At 36.0% G+C, this 17,500-nt stretch overlaps 1 protein-coding gene across 1 annotated transcript in view; it reads right to left on the reverse strand.

The window, feature by feature from the left end:
• Positions 1 to 17,500, reverse strand: part of LOC136839129 (uncharacterized) — a 239,315-nt gene that overhangs the window by 39,503 nt on the left and 182,312 nt on the right. The window contains exon 3 of the mRNA XM_067104798.1: positions 16,506 to 16,793. Within this exon, the coding sequence (XP_066960899.1) occupies positions 16,506 to 16,782 (277 nt within the window). The 5' untranslated portion in view covers positions 16,783 to 16,793. The remainder of the gene's footprint in view (positions 1 to 16,505; positions 16,794 to 17,500) is intronic.

Below are 17,500 nucleotides of genomic sequence, written 5' to 3' on the forward strand. Positions count from 1 at the left end.
AGATCTATCTTTCGGTGGTATCGGAGTAATGCTGTATGAGCCCCGGCCCATGAAACTTTAACCACAGCCTGGTGGTGGCCTGCCCTATATCGTTGCCAGATGCATGATTATGGCTAACTTTAACCTTGAATAAAATAAAAACCACTGGTATGTTTGATGATTGGAGGATGGATGATCAACATAGCAATTTGCAGCCCTCTAGCCTCAGTAGTTTTTAAGATCTGTGGGCGGACAGAAAAAGCGCAGACAGAAAAAGTGCAGACAGAAAAAAGTGTGGGCGGACAAACAAAGCCGGCACAATAGTTTTCTTTTACGGAAAACTAAAAAGAATAAAATCATTATACCTTCAGCTCCTTATCCTAACGGCAACGTCTCCGTCCCGGACAGAGTCGCCACTTCTTAATATAAGGTTCCGAGGAAATTCTCTCTCCTCTTTATCACAGCCCTTTCTGGGTAGGGGTGGGTGGGATCGGAGGGGGGCGTTATTGTAGAAGTTGGCCCATCGGGGAACTCGAAACTTTCCACTCGCGAATGATTCCGGTCGAAAGAAATCGTCGTGGGAGGAGGAAGGAGGGAGTGAGTCAGTCTGTCTCTTCAGATGTCTCCCGATTATTCGGCCATTTCGATTATCCGGCCATTTCGATTATTCGGCATTTTCGAATATTCGGACGATTTTCTGTCCTCTGGAGAGAATCTGTCGCACTTTTCGGTTTGCGGGTGTTAAGCTTCAGAGTTTTTTTTTTTTTGTTTGTTTTTGTTACGATTTTTTCTATATTGGTTTTGATGAAGTTTCACGTTGGTTTTTCGCATGTATTTGGTCTTTTATTCACACGATCATGCATAAATATGATCATATGTATATATATATATATATATATATATATATATATATATATATATATATTATTTACATATATATATATATACATATATATATATATATATATATATATATATATATATATATATATATATATATATATATATATGTATGTGTGTGTGTGTGTGTGTGTGTGTGTGTATGCATATATATATATATATATATATATATATATATATATATATATATATATATATATATATATATATATATATATACATACAGACTTAAAACTGGCTTAGTGTATTTCTGTCTATTTTCCTGAGATGCCATCATATATATACATAAAAAAATTTCATAATAAACATTCTAATTCCTAATGTAAATTTTGTTCACGTAGAAGTATTTTGAAAATCATTCCACATTTCTGCGTATGTTATCCACGTGGTGATAACTGACCACATACGCATCTTTACATACGCACATACGTACGCACAAACACATCACGTTGTGTTATGGAGCAAGAGATTATAACGGAACTTAATTTGGTGTAGAATTAAGCAAACACGATAACTGAATAAAGTTGAAACGGACCAGTTTCCCAATTATCGCCGAATTTTCGTGGGCGATCGCGTGATAGTGGTCCTTCTCTCAGGTACTGCTTTCATGACCCACCGAAAACGAATTTGTTGCTCGTTTCATCCCACAGAAATTGATATTGTCCCATTACGAACAGTTTTCCTTAATAGGATGGACATAAAAGAATTCGTGGGCTCGGGTCATTTGGGAGGTATATTTTCACAAGATGAAAGGAGGTTATTTCTTTTTTGGGTTATCTTCTTACCATATCAAAGGAATCTTGGCTCGATCTTTCAACGTTAGATAACAATTCAAGGTTGTGTCTGTCTGTCCGTCTGTCTTCATCTCTCAAGGTATTTTAAAGTTACCTAGAGATAATTCTGTTTTGGAATTACTGATAGCATAGTGTTCTTTAAATTCTGTCCTTACTGATTTGGTTAAAAATTTAGTGACTAAGAGTTAACAGACTTTTCTTAATCTTCAGAATTCCTGGATGTATTGTGTCTCTACTTAACCTGCATAAACCTAGTGCATCCTTATGGAAATAGTTATTGGAGAAGTGTATTTTATTTAGCCAATAGTGTGATGTAATACTGAAGAGTTCATACGAAGGAACAATGTCCTGTTTTGGCTGAAGTATGTCATGAATAATGTTATCACATAGCAACCTAAAAATATTTTCAAATGTCTTTCCTTAATTTTTTTCATTGGCTACAAAAGACCATAAAAATCCATGAAAAAAATTGAATTATTATTATTATTATTATTATTATTATTATTCAGAAGCTGAACATTCACTTGGAACAAGCCCACAGGGGCCATCGACTTGAAATTCAAGCTTCCAAAGAATATTATCGTGTTCATTCGAAAGAAGTAACAGAGGGTAACAGGAAATACGAAAAAAAAGAGATCAGTTATTAAAGAAGAAAAATAAAACAATTTAATGAACAGATAAAAATGTAAGTCAATTATCTAAATACCGGAAATGCCTGCTTGCTTGCTTGCCAGGCGCTGCAAGAATAAATAAATAAAAAAACACACACACAACCGCAGAGTTCCCGAGACTCATTGTATTACAGCCGGGGAATTTATAGCAAACATTTACAGAATCTTTTGTTTCCATTTCCAGGCCTTCCACTCGAGTATTCCCTGGGAGTCTATAATTAGAATGCGTGCGGTGGTGGAGTAGTTCAGTCTGCACAAGAATTACGTAGGAGAGGATGGAGAGAAAGAGAGGAACTTTTCTTTCGAAATAGTATTGTAAAGAATATATGCCAAGAATATAATAATCATTTTTGCTACCATAATATTTTTCTGTTTTCTGGCCCAGACATTTGACATTGGTAAATTATTTTCTTTAACAATGTATTAAAAAGAATATATGCTAAGAATAATATCATAATTTTTGCTGCCATTGTTTTAAATATTTTTTCTGTTTTCTGGCCCCGATATTTAACATTGGTATATTATTTACTTTAACAATGATTCAAAAAGATTTTATTGAGAACTGGACAAAGAATATATGAAAAAAAATTATTACCATTTTCGTCAGTTTGTTTTACATATTGTTCTGTTTTCTGGCCCAGGTATTTATCACTGCTAATTTGCTTTTTGGACAATTCATAATGAATGTTGCATGTAAGTTTGATCATAACTGTACGTCATGATGCTACTAGAAAGAAAATTGAATTTAGCTTGAAATTTCCACTTTCCGCTGAGGACGACGGTCCTTTACAAAAATATTAAATTAACCAACGAAAATATTTCTCCCAAGAGCAACCCTTGAAGATGAAGCATCATCTCACCATCATTTCTAATGAGGAAACATTAGACACTTTTTTTACTGTTCGAAATTTTGTTTCGCTGTCAACTAGGTATTGCATTGCTTCGTAACCATTTATTATCTAATGCAAAAATAGATTTCTTTTTATTATCGTATTTTCTAGGAAAAAATCATCATTTAAGCACAAGGCTTTATGGATATACCTTTGTTTAACTCTGAGACACTTGTATGTTTATTTGCTAAAATACCCAAGTAAGAAAAATATTAGGATAGTTTTATTATCATGCAAGGTTAGTCTTAATTACTTTTGCCATTAGTATTCAGAGAGAGAGAGAGAGAGAGAGAGAGAGAGAGAGAGATTTTCCACTGTTAAAACCGCGTGAATGGCTTGTGTCTCTAATGCATACCAAAAGGGTCGTTGTGTATTCTAAAAGCCACTAAACTTCTGGAGAATTGAATCGCCCGTCTTACCATGAATCTTTCGTCTTTGGGTCTCCCGAAACCTTTGGCGTCAAAGGAAGTCTTATCTGCATTTTTATTGAGAGATTTCAACAGCTCCTTGAGGTAGAGGAAAGACATTACTTTAATGTTTTGGAATTTCAAGGCAACCTTTGTCATTTGTAGGAACAGGGATTTAAACCCCGCCCCTTTTGAGATTTTAGCCTAACCTAACCCAACCAACCTAACTTAACCTAACCTGTTAATCTAACCTTTTAGCAGCTTCTTGAGGTAATACAAGACATTATTTTAACGTTTTGGATTTCATAGCAACCTTTGTTTTACCTGAATGGCGGATTTTGAATCACGCCTGTTTTGAGATTTTGACAACTGCATTAGGTCGAGAAAAGACAATTTCAATGCTTTGGTTCACAAGTCAACCTTCGTCATTTGCAGTAGAAGGGATTTTAAACTATGCCTCTTTTGAGATTTCAACAGGTCCTTGAGGTAAAGACATTATTATTTTAATGTTTTGGAATTCCAGAGCAACCTTTGTCTTTTGTAGTAGAAGGGATTTTGTGCCATGCCCTCTTTTGCCATTTTAACAGCTTCTTGAAGTAGGATAAAGATATTATCTTAATATTTTGGAATTTTAGAGCAACCTCGTCATTTACAATATGGGAGATTTTAAACTATGTCTCTTTTGAGATTTTAAGAGCTTCTTGAGGTAGGATAAAGTTATTATCTTAATATTTTGGAATTTTAGAGCAACCTCGTCATTTACAATATGGGAGATTTTAAACCATGCCTCTTTTGAGATTTTAACAGCTTCTTGAGGTAGGATAAAGATATCTTAATATTTTGGAATTTTAGAGCAACCTCGTCATTTACAATATGGGAGATTTTAAACTATTCCTCTATTGATATTTTAACAGCTTCTTGAGGTAGGATAAATATATTATCTTAATATTTTGGAATTTTAGAGCAACCTTCGTCATTTACAATAAGAGAGATTTTAAACTATGGCTCTACTGAGGTTTCAACAGCTTCTTGAGGTAGAGTAAAGACATATTTTGATGGTTTTAGATTTCAAAGCAGCCTTTTGTCTTTTCTAGAAGAAAGAGATTTTGTGCCATGCACTCTTTTCTCACAGTTACGATTCCCTTTGTCCTTTTTTTAATATCTGCTTTTCATAGATATGACTCTTGCTTTATTTTGTTTTCACCAGGTTTGGTTAGCCAACAGAGAACGTAGTATATTAATATTATTGTAGAACGTGATTTAGGTTTTTTTTTTAACCTGTGAAATTTATCTTGTATAATTTGATTTGCCATAATTTCTTTTTTCACTGTCTTCTTTTTGTAGTTATGGTTCTTGTTTAATTTTGGTTTATAAGGTTTGGTTAGCAAATATGAACTCATGTTTAGTATATTAATATTATCCTAAAATGTGGTCTAGCCTTATATCTTTTTACTAGTATATTTTTTTATTGTTTTTCCGCTCAAGTTCATGTAACACAGATTAATTTAATGAAGAATATCTTAGTTTTTTCGAAGTCTGCACCGTTCACCATAGACTCCCTAATTATTGTATTCCATCCGGGAAATTCGTCGCAAAAATTGCTTAAATCAGGGGCGTTAAAGACTCAGGAGGCAAGGACAAAAGTACTGATTGGAACCGCCAGATAAATGAGAGAGAGAGAGAGAGAGAGAGAGAGAGAGAGAGAGAGAGAGAGAGAGAGGGTGTTCCAAATGGATCATCAAATCTTTGTAACTGATTTTTTCTCTCTACCAGCATCCAGTAGTTTTGAATTAATCTTTTAGTACACATTTAAGCAAAGCTTCTTTCAGTAATGCCAAATATAATGTTAACTGACTATTTAGTTATGTCTTTCATTGGAATGAATATGAATTATGTTTTTTTGTATATGGAATCATTTGATATTCTAAGCTTCCAATCTGGGAAATATATTCAGTTGCCTGTGGTGCAGCTTTGTGTCTTTCAGCTCCTTACATCAGATTCTTTCAGTCTACTCTATTCAGTCTCTTGACCCAGCCATTATGAATTTTAAAAGAAAATTATTGCTAAAAATTAGATATGAAATAATTAGGTTCTTGCCGTGGTAGGTTCTCTCCTGTCAGTCGAGAGGACCGGGGTTCAAATCCCGCCGCTCACTGGTGACTTAGGGATGATGCCATTGCATTAACCCGGTGGCCCGCCAACCTAGCGGTCTGAAAACTCAAGAGGGTTAGTAAGAACATAGGTACCAGCCCTCGGGCTGGGGGGTTAAACAGTGGGCCTAGCGACACACTGGCCACGTGTCTTAGGCAATGGGACTTCTCCGTCCCTGGCTGTGGGTCTAAGAAACCGGAGTTCAGTGCCGGCCCTATGAGCCTTGTGAGGCCAAGGAGGACTTTAACCTAATGATTATGTTAAGAGGTCGGGTAGTTTGCTGGAATGTCACAAGATACCAACTCTTATTTGGTGGCAAGGCTGTAGCAGCATTATTACAAAGTCAGATGGCTGAAATTTAAATTAGCATACAGTCTAAAGGACTTGTTTTTTTCTGTTTATCAATTGTCCTGATGTTATTCCTTAGTGCCAGTGTTGTTATTTATCAAGTGCCTCTTTTCTGAGGATTTGATGTTGAAATCAGTATGACAAAAATTTGATTAACTGATACCACGATTGTCAACTTGTTATTTTGAGAGAAGCACTAAGACTAGATTTCACAATGTGGTGCACCTCTCCCCGAAACAATACAAAGACCACACGATTTTACTCTTATTTTGTAAGATCTGGAGTCCCTGTAAAAATAAAACAATAATATCTCGCTTCATTCAATTAAGTTAGGACAACCCCTTCCTTGCCTGAATTAAATAGAGTGCTAAATTTAGCTGGCGTTGTATGCAGTCCTTGGCCTCTGATGTCAGAAATGGCAACATTTTCAAAGATTTGCAGAAAATTAATCCCCTGCTTAACATTTCCTTTCTTATAGAATTTCTTTGTCCCCTTTCCGATTGCACGTCTTAGGTTATATCTTCATTTTTTTTTTTTTTTTTTGTGAAATGAGTTCGTATTCCTACCAGCACCCTGAGGCTGTATTGTGTTTTCTTTCCCTAACGTTATTTTGTAGCTTCCTCTGGTGTGGACCTTACCTGCGTTAATTAAATTGCAGGAACGGTACGCTGCATTTCGCCCTCCTCCCAATTTCGGGGAATGGGTGCGAGAAGCGAGAACCTTTCTTAATAAGTTCACGGGGTTAATGAGGCTTCATTCTGGAGAACCAGTGGAGAACTACTTTAGACCTATGCTTTAGGACAATTGTTTTTCTTTAATAATTTGGATATGATATAAATAATTTTGTTACAGAATGCAAAATGCTTCAGGACTATTGTTTTTCCTTTTATGTTCTGGACAAGGATAAGGTTTTACGATGAGAATGGGGGACCCATAGTGGAGAACTACTTTAGATCCATGCTCTACGACTCTTGTTTTCCTTTTATTTTAATTAGAAATAGTTTTCCTGCATAATGCAATGTGCTTCAGGACTATTCATTTCCTTTTACAATAAAAAGAGTTTAATAAGGCTTCGTTCTGGAGTACTTGTGAAAAAATACTTTAGACCTAAGTTTCACGACTTTTTGATTTTCTTTTATTTTTGTTTCGAAATAGTTGCCTCGCAGAATGCAAAGTGCTGCAGGGCTATTGTTTACCTTTTATGTTTTTTTTTTTTTTTATAAGATTAGGGTTTCATAAGAACCAGTGGAAAAATACTTTAGACCTATGCTTTAAACTATTGTTTTTCTTTTAATTTTGGTTAAAAATAGTTTTCCCACAGAATGCAAAGGGCTGCAGGACTACATTTTGCTCTTTACTTTATTAGAATAAGAATAGTCTCGTCGCTGAATGCAAAGAAATAACACAAACCAAATAACACAAACCAGAACATTGGGATCACAAACACACACCGTTTCTAATGGCAGACTTCTCTCCACGTAGCAACCCCTCCGTTGATCATTATTAGATATTGCTTCACGAAGGGGGAACCTCGTTCAGCAGAAGCAGTCGATACTGAATAGATGCTAATTTAAGCTGAAGTCATTAGCGAACTTTTAACGGATGTGCGATGCCAATTAGATATTTTTTCTTTTATTTTAGGTCCGTGTTCCCTTCCGGTGTCGTCACGGAAAGTGTTGGGTATGAGGGTTTATCAATATCTATGAGCACCACTGAATATTGACTCTATATATACGATTTATCTGCTTAGAAATTATTATAAAATCAAGAAGTTATTCAAGCAAATTATTCGAAAATGGAGATGCCAATTATATATATTATTTTTAGGTCCGCGCCCCCTCCTTGTTGTCAAGGAAAGTGTTAGATTTCAGGGTTTAGTAATATCTATGAGCAATACTGAGTATTTCGTCTCTCTCTCTCTCTCTCTCTCTCTCTCTCTCTCTCTCTCTCTCTCTCTCTCTCTCTATATATATATATATATATATATATATATATATATATATATATATATATATATGACTATTTATCACATCACCGTGATTCATATACAATCAGAAAGCTACAAACGTCCTTTAATATCCAATTCACTCTACCTCGGAAGTAATATATTTTCATATATGTTACCGAAGGAAATTTTAGGTGATAATAAGTCCACCGTCCCGTGGATCGAACCAGCGACGGACGGGGGAATCAGGACTACAGTGACACACTAACCAGTCGGCCACAAGAGAGGTATAAATGAATACCATCTCCCATCAGCCCACCCAATCGAACTCAGGTGTTTTGCGTTTGGAGACGATATCCACCCACCTCTGCCATGTTGACCGTGTAGTGCGTTTGTCGCACGTAGCCATATTATGACTATTTATCACATCACCGTGATTCATATACAATCAAAAAGCTACAAACGTCCTTTAATATCCAATTCACTCTACCTCGGAAGTAATATATTTTCATATATGTTACCGAAGGGAATTTTAGGTGATAATAAGTCCACCGTCCCGTGGGATCGAACCAGCGACGGACGGGAATCAGGTTTACAGTGACACACTAACCAGTCGGCCACAAGAGAGGTATAAATGAATACCATCTCCCATCAGCCCACCCGTCGAACTCAGGTGTTTTTGCGTTTGGAGACGATATCCACCCACCTCTGCCATGTTGGCGTGTAGTGCGTTTGTCGCACGTAGCCATATTATGACTATTTATCACATCACCGTGATTCATATACAATCGAAAGCTACAAACGTCCTTTAATATCCAATTCACTCTACCTCGGAGTAATATATTTTCATATATGTTACCGAAGAGGAAATTTTAGGTGATAATAAGTCCACCGTCCCGTGGGATCGAACCAGCGACGGACGGGGAATCAGGACTTTCTGTGACACACTAACCAGTCGGCCACAACAGAGGTATAAATGAATACCATCTCCCATCAGCCCACCCGTCGAACTCAGGTGTTTTGCGTTTTGGAGCGATATCCACCACCTCTGCCATGTTGGCGTGTAGTGCGTTTGTCGCATGTAGCCATATTATGACTATTTATCACATCACCGTGATTCATATACAATCAAAAGCTACAAACGTCCTTTAATATCCAATTCACTCTACCTCGGAAGCAATATATTTTCATATATGTTTACCGAAGGGAATTTTAGATGATAATAAGTCCACCGTCCCGTGGGATCGAACCAGCGACGGACGGAGGAATCAGGACTACAGTGACACACTAACCAGTCGGCCACAAGAGAGGTATAAATGAATACCATCTCCCATCAGCCCACCCGTCGAACTCAGGTGTTTTGCGTTTGAGACGATATCCACCACCTCTGCCATGTTGGCCGTGTAGTGCGTTTGTCGCACGTAGCCATACTATGACTATTTATCACATCACCGTGATTCATATACAATCAGAAAGCTACAAACGTCCTTTAATATCCAATTCACTCTACCTCGGAAATAATATATTTTCATATATGTTACCGAAGGGAATTTTTAGGTGATAATAAGTCCACCGTCCGTGGGATCGAACCAGCGACGGACGGGGAATCAGGACTACAGTGACACACTAACCAGTCGGCCACAAGAGAGGTATAAATGAATACCATCTCCCATCAGCCCACCCGTGGACTTATTATCACCTAAAAATTCCTTCGGTAACATATATGAAAATATATTACTTCGAGGTAGAGTGAATTGATATTAAAGGACGTTTGTAGCTTTCGATTGTATATGAATCACGGTGATGTGATAAATAGTCATAATATGGCTACGCATGACAAACGCACTACACGCCAACATGGCAGAGGTGGGTGGATATCGTCTCCAAACGCAAAACACCTGAGTTCGACGGGTGGGCTGATGGGAGATGGTATTCATTTATACCTCTGTTGTGGCCGACTGGTTAGTGTGTCATGTAGAACTGATTCCCCGTCCGTCGCTGGTTCGATCCCACGGACGGTGGACTTATTATCACCTAAAAATTCCCCTTCGGTAACATATATGAAAATATATTACTTCCGAGGTAGAGTGAATTGGATATTAAAGGACGTTTGTAGCTTTCTGATTGTATATGAATCACGGTGATGTGATAAATAGTCATAATATGGCTACGCGCGACAAACGCACTACACGCCAACATGGCAGAGGTGGGTGGATATCGTCTCCAAACGCAAAACACCTGAGTTCGACGGGTGGGCTGATGGGAGATGGTATTCATTTATACCTCTCTGTGGCCGACTGGTTAGTGTGTCATCAGTAGTCCTGATTCCCCGTCCGTCGCTGGTTCGATCCCACGGACGGTGGACTTATTATCACTTAAAATTCCTTCGGTAACATATATGAAAATATATTACTTGAGGTAGAGTGAATTGATATTAAAGGACGTTTGTAGCTTTCTGATTGTATATGAATCACGGTGATGTGATAAATAGTCATAATATGGCTACGTGCACAAACGCACTACACGCCAACATGGCAGAGGTGGGTGGATATCGTCTCCAAACGCAAAACACCTGAGTTCGACGGGTGGGCTGATGGGAGATGGTATTCATTTATACCTCTCTTGTGGCCGACTGGTTAGTGTGTCACTGTAGTCCTGATTCCCCCGTCCGCCGCTGGTTCGATCCCACGGACGGTGGACTTATTATCACCTAAAATTCCCCTTCGGTAACATATATGAAAATATATTACTCTGAGGTAGAGTGAATTGATATTAAAGGACGTTTGTAGCTTTCTGATTATATATATATATATATATATATATATATATATTATATATATATGCATATATATATATATATATATATATATATATATATATATATATATATATATGTTTATGTGTGTGTTTGTGTGTGTGCGTGATTTATCTTGCTGGAAATTATTAGAAAATAGAGCAGTTATTCGAGCTTATGATAAAAATGACTTACTGGCAACTGTTTAAGTGTAATATAAGTTTCGTAAGTGACATATCGTTGCCTTCATCCGCTGTGATTCACGAGGCGGGAGAAATTGTTGGTTATTGGGGTGGTGGTAGGTGTGAGATGGGGTGGAAGGTAGTGGTTGGGGTGGGAAGAAGTGGAGGGGGAGGTTGGCACATGAAGGTTGCAACATGATTCTGATTGATGGTCGCAAGGGAGATTCCATACCACAATGCCGTATTGAAAATACGACCTAACTGTCATTCATAATAATTACATTAACTCAGTTTTATGGTAATTTATTTGTTCCTTTATTAAAAAAGGCAAAATCTTTGTTTTAATTGTTTTAGAAAGAACTTGTCATAACTGTTTTAGAAAGAGCTTTGTTTTAGTTGTTTTAGACAGAAGTTTGTTTCAATTTTATCTGAAAGAACTTCGTTTTAATTATTTTAGAAAGAACTTTGTCTTAATATTTTAGAAAGAACTTTACTTTAATTTTATTTGAAAAACTTTGTCGTAATTGTTTTAGAAAGAACTTTGTCTTAACTATTTTAGAAAGAACTTTGCTTTAATTCTATTTGAAAGAAATTTGTCTTAATTGTTTTAGAAAGGATTTTGTCTTAATTATTTTAGAAAGAACTTTGTCTTAATTGTTGCAGAAAGAACTTTGTCTTAATTGTTTTAGAAAGAACTTTGTTTTAATTTTGTGGAAAGAACTTTCTCTTAATTGTTTTAAAAAGAACTTTACTTTAATTTTTTTTTAAGGAACTTTGTTTTGATTATTTTGGAAAGAACTTTGCTTTAAATTTGAAAGAACCTTGTTTTAATAGTTTCAGATGAAACTTTGTTTTACATTTTTCAGAAATAAATGTTTTTTTTTTTTTAGAAAGCACTTGATTTTAATTGTTTTAGAAAGAACTTTTTTTAATATTTTTTAGAATTATCTTAGTTTGAACTGTTTTGGCAAGAACTTCAGTTTTAATTGCTGTACATCACTTTAACGCTATCATGGATACCTGCGGTTTAAGTGCCTCTGAAAGACAAAGTAACAGAAGAGATATATTTCTAGTGCATTTGATACATTCGTAATCAGAAACACTTCTTTCTGAATTTTGAAATAATCATGGGTATCTATGAAAGGGCCAGGCCAGTTACATTTATTTTTCACACACACACACACACACACACACTAGGCACCTCTCTCTCTCTCTCTCTCTCTCTCTCTCTCTCTCTCTCTCTCTCTCTCTCTCTCTCTCTCTCTCTCTTTGCAGTATAAGGGTTTTCTTGGAAATTATCTTTATCACATTCATAATTTACAAAACTGTCACCTCTTCTGATGAAACTCACTGTTACAAATGAGCCTGCATACTAATTTCAACATTTGAACCTTTTTTCTTTAGCAAGTTTCAGCTTTTTATCTCAAAATGAGGAGAGAGAGATATATATATATAGAGAGAGAGAGAGCACTGCAAAAGCAGCTCTCAGAACGAAAATGGGCTATGAGTTCAGGAGGTCCGGAAATCATAAGTGGGGGTAGTAAAAATCCCTGTGCGATGCTTGGGCATAGAGAATAATTATTAGGTGTCATTTGCATTCCACGCTTTCAGATTCACCGCACGCCATGGTGGTAGTCTTGCTACGCACTCGGAATATCGAATATCTTTCTCGTGTAGAATGGAATGCACGTAACGCTTAATCCCGTAGGAAGTAGTGCCGTCATTACACCTCACTCGGTGCACTGTAGGCTCCTAGCGGCAACCCTTTGCATTCCCCTTTGCTGTACCTCTGTTCACACTTTCCTTAACCGTCTCCCAACAATTATTTCATAGTGCAATTGCGAAGTTTTCCTTCTGTTACACCTTGAAAATCTTACGGCTCTCAATTTCCCTTTCAGCGCCGAATGACCTCTTTATAGGTACCAGCGCTTGGTATTTGCCCTGAATTTTGTATTTCATTCATTCATTCATTCACAAGGCTTAAGGCTTGAACGTGCTGTGTACATTATAGCATATCTGTTTTTCCTCTCTTGCCCGGCTTTCTCTGTGAGTCCTGTTTTCCAATATACTTTTTTCCCAGTAATATGGCAGCCAGATAGCCAGACGTTACGTGACTGGTAACACCATTCGGTACGGGGTGTCTCTCTCTCTCTCTCTCTCTCTCTCTCTCTCTCTCTCTCTCTCTCTCTCTGTGCATCTGGGCGCTCCAGTATCTTTCTTCTTCTTTTTCTTCTTTTTACCTCACTTTGATAGCCCGGGTAAGAGGTGGTCTGGTGCGTGGTACAGCAACTGGAAAAGTTTTATGTTTTTGTTGTTGTTGTTGTTGTAGGAGGGAAGCAGATCTTCTGCGAAGATCTGCGGGAGGTACACTTGCTGCATGTGAATATAACGATGCTATTGATGGAGGAGAAAATGTGTTAAGATGTGTTTTGCTTTCTTGTTCTGGTGTGGTATTTAGCATGTATGTATACTGATATGTATATATGTACATATGTATATATGTATATATGTATATATGTATATGTATATATATATATATATATATATATAATATATATACATATGTATATATATATATATATATATATATATATATATATATATATATATATATATATATATATATATATATATATATATATTACTAACATGACCTCATTTAATCAGGATGGGGTCTCCGCTAGATACCATCCGGTTTAAATGAAGTCCTGTTAGTAATTGTATTAATGCACAGAACAATTGTGTATGTGATAAAGTTAATATACTGTATATGTATATGTATATTTATTTATACACATATATATGAATATATACATATATATATATATATATATATATATATATATATATATATATATATATATATATATATATATATATATATATATATATATATATATATATATATATATATATATATATATATATATATATATATATTACTGCCCTCTCAGATTCTTAAAAAACTAAAGATTAGGTCATACTGATATTCTGGTACTCAGGGATGATTCAATTTAACCAATTACACAGAAAGAAATAAACACTATTCCAAGGATAGTGTTGATTTATGACGGTGTTTAAACAGCATGTTTATAAGACATTGCATTTCTATCTATATTTGCAGTTAATTTTATGACCACGGAATTATTTTCGTAATAAAATTAAGCACTCGTTTGCCTTTGGTGAACCTGGTATCTGTTGAATCTAACGAACTTACGAGACAGTTATTGTACATACACACCTTCAAGCGAAGGGGCAATGCATTGCTACCCTAATACTGTTCTCCTTGCATTTCAATACATTTTTTATATTTGTTAATTTATTGATTGATTTATTTTTTTTAATAAGTGAATGGGACTTTTTCTCTCTGTATTTCCCTGTACCTCCTCTTACTTCTTCCTAATGAACACCTTAATATTCTTTGGAAGCTTGAATTTCAAGTCAGTGGTCCCTGTGGTGGGCTTGTTCCGTATGAATAGGTTTCATCTGAGTAATAATAATAATGATAAAATGTAGGAAAAAAAAACTTACAGTAATGTAGGGGTTTAAATATATTTTAAATTAAAGCTAAACAGTTTTAGCTTTATTATGAAATATATTTGTACCTCCACATAACCGTGATTTGTTTCTCCATTTTAAGAGTCATGCTACTATGAACAGTTTTTAATATAAAGCAAGACATCTGTCACTGATTCGCTTATCCTATTCATATAAAAATCAAAGATAGGGACTTATTCTCAACACCCCCTTCCCTCCCCCCCCCCGCCCCCCAACACACACATACAGCTGAACAACCATTCCCTTTTTGCTTTCGTAGTCCTCATCAGCAAGAATTCATCACCATTTCTTACATGAATTCTTGCTCCTTCTGGGCCCTTTTGTTCTAACACCGTACTTATCCACCACTATCTGAAAGCACCCCTCCCTCCCCTGTCCTCATTCTATCCAACATTTTGTATCGAATAATTATCCCTCTCAAAGGTTTGGAGTGAGGTCAGATTTCGTATTTGCCAAAACACACACACAAGAGCAGACTACCATTTGATTCCTGGCCCTCAAATTTAAGGTATTAATCTTTTTCAATCATAAACACCTTACTAAAAGGAATTCTCTGACGACAATTACATTGCAACAATGTTTTTAAAGAGTAATGGTGAAGTGCAATGAAGTGCTTCACCATTACTCTTTAAAACATTGTTGCAATGTAATAGTCTTCAGATAATTCCTTTTAGTAAGCTGTTTATGACTGAAAAAGAAAAACATCTTAAATTTGAGGGCCAGGAATCAAATAGCAGTCTGCGCTTGTGTGTGTATTTTGGCAATTATGAAGTCTGACCTCACTCCAAACCTTTCTTTTGGTTTATGAAACAATGAGGTTAAAAAGTTGTTTCACCTTGTCGAGTTTGCCAGCGTCCATTTGCTCACTTATCGCAATTGCTTGTCGATTTTTGTGTTTGCTGTTTCTGTCGGCTCGTTTCGCATTTTGTGTTTCTCTTTTACTGAGGTACGATAATTTCAAGTTTAGAAGTGTTCTTTAGTTTGTGCGTGTCTGTAAAGAGGTACAATTATTTTAGATTCTCAAGTGTTCTTTCATTTATCTTTCTGTGTAAAGAAATACGATAATTTCGAGAACTGTAGTTTTCTTTAGAATGTGTTTTGCTGAATTCTTAGTCTCTGTGCCTCTATTAGTCACACATTTGTCGCCTTAGGCATCGTGTTTAATTGCTTTACGTCACATGGTGACCGCATAGCAACAGTTCTCAGACCTTGGCTTGAGTCATAGCATATGAACCAGTCGATTTCAGAAAAATGAGTAGATTCTATATATGAAATCTTTTGAAGACGAAGTCACTGCAGAATATCTCTTAAATTAAAGGATATGATAGAAAAGTAACGATTTGTATATACAGGTTATTACATGTAAGCAACGAGAACAGGGATGAAAATTGTATATTCTAACAAGAACAGTAAATAAGACTGAAAAGGCAATCCGGTAAAATTATATCACTTTAACGATAGTTTCCGTGTCTAAAATCTTCGTGTTTTATGAAGATCATCCACAGTAATAAACAGGTGTTAGTTTTTAACCCTGATAACAACCAAGAGGCGTTAACATTTGACCAACTGAACGCAACCTACAGGACGTCGAACCGGCAACCAGAAACAGAAATCGCCAAATATTTGGACAAATGAACGCAACCTGGAGGACAACGACCTGAAAACGAGAAACAACTCGCAAAAATTTGGACAAAGGAACACGACCTAAAAGATGTCGAACTGACAACGAGAAACAGAACTCGCAAATATTTGGAAGAATGAACGCAACCTAAAAGAAGTCGAGCAGTTGGCAACGAGAACAGGACTCGCCAGATATTCGGACAAATGAACGCAACCTTAAGAACTAATAGCTGACAAAAAGAAACAGAATCTGCAAATGAACTCACCCTCGTTACTCTGGGAGGAGAAGGAGGAGGAGGAGGAGGAGGAAGAGGAGGTGGAGGGGGAGGACGAGCATTCCCCGAGCAGGAGCAGCATCATCAGAAAAGTCAGGATGTTATTCGAGGCATTTCTCCTCCTCTTCCTCTCTCCGGATAAGAATCTGCAGCTGCCGTTTACGGTACTGCTTTTGCTTCTGCTGCTGCAGGAGTCAACGTCGCTGCTATTGCTGCTGCGGGAGCCGCTGATGCTACTTTTGCTGCTCTTCAGCGCCGTCGGGAACATCTTAATGCCTTCTGCGGGAGAGAAAAATTAAACGGGGTAAAAGCAGGAACGTAAGATATTTGATTTTTAAGTTTTGTCGGGAATAAATGTAAAAACTTTTGCGAGGATTTGTCTTCAGAATTTATAACCATTTTTGTTAGGTTTTGGACAGGTAATAATAATAATAATAATAATAATAATAATAATAATAATAATAATAATAATAATAATAATAATAATAATAATCTGTTGAAAAGGATGGTTGCATCGTGCGAATTGACCTTACACTGAGTCTTCTCAATTTTCATATTTTCCAAAAGGAAAATTGAGAAACTTTACATAAGATTAATTCGCACGATTCAGCCATCCTTTCTAACAGGACATGCTTAAGAGAGGCCCTGCTACCTGCTAATAATAATAATAATAATAATAATAATAATAATAATAATAATAATAATAATAAATAATAATAATAATAACTAAAAAATACTCATAGTAGCATGTGTCTTCAAATGGAGAAACAAATCCACAGTTATGTATATGCACATATATTTAAAGATAAATCTGTATAGATAGTCTTCGGGAATCTGTTGGATTGAAAAGGGGAATCGAACAGGTTCCCGAAAGCTATCTGTATAGATTTATCGTAGAATATATTTACATATAAATAACTGTGGATTTTTTCCCCACTAATAATAATAATAATAATAAGAATAATAATAATAATAATAATAATAAT

The sequence above is a fragment of the Macrobrachium rosenbergii genome, chromosome 6 (genome assembly GCF_040412425.1).
Source record: "Macrobrachium rosenbergii isolate ZJJX-2024 chromosome 6, ASM4041242v1, whole genome shotgun sequence".
NCBI lineage: Eukaryota > Metazoa > Arthropoda > Malacostraca > Decapoda > Palaemonidae > Macrobrachium > Macrobrachium rosenbergii.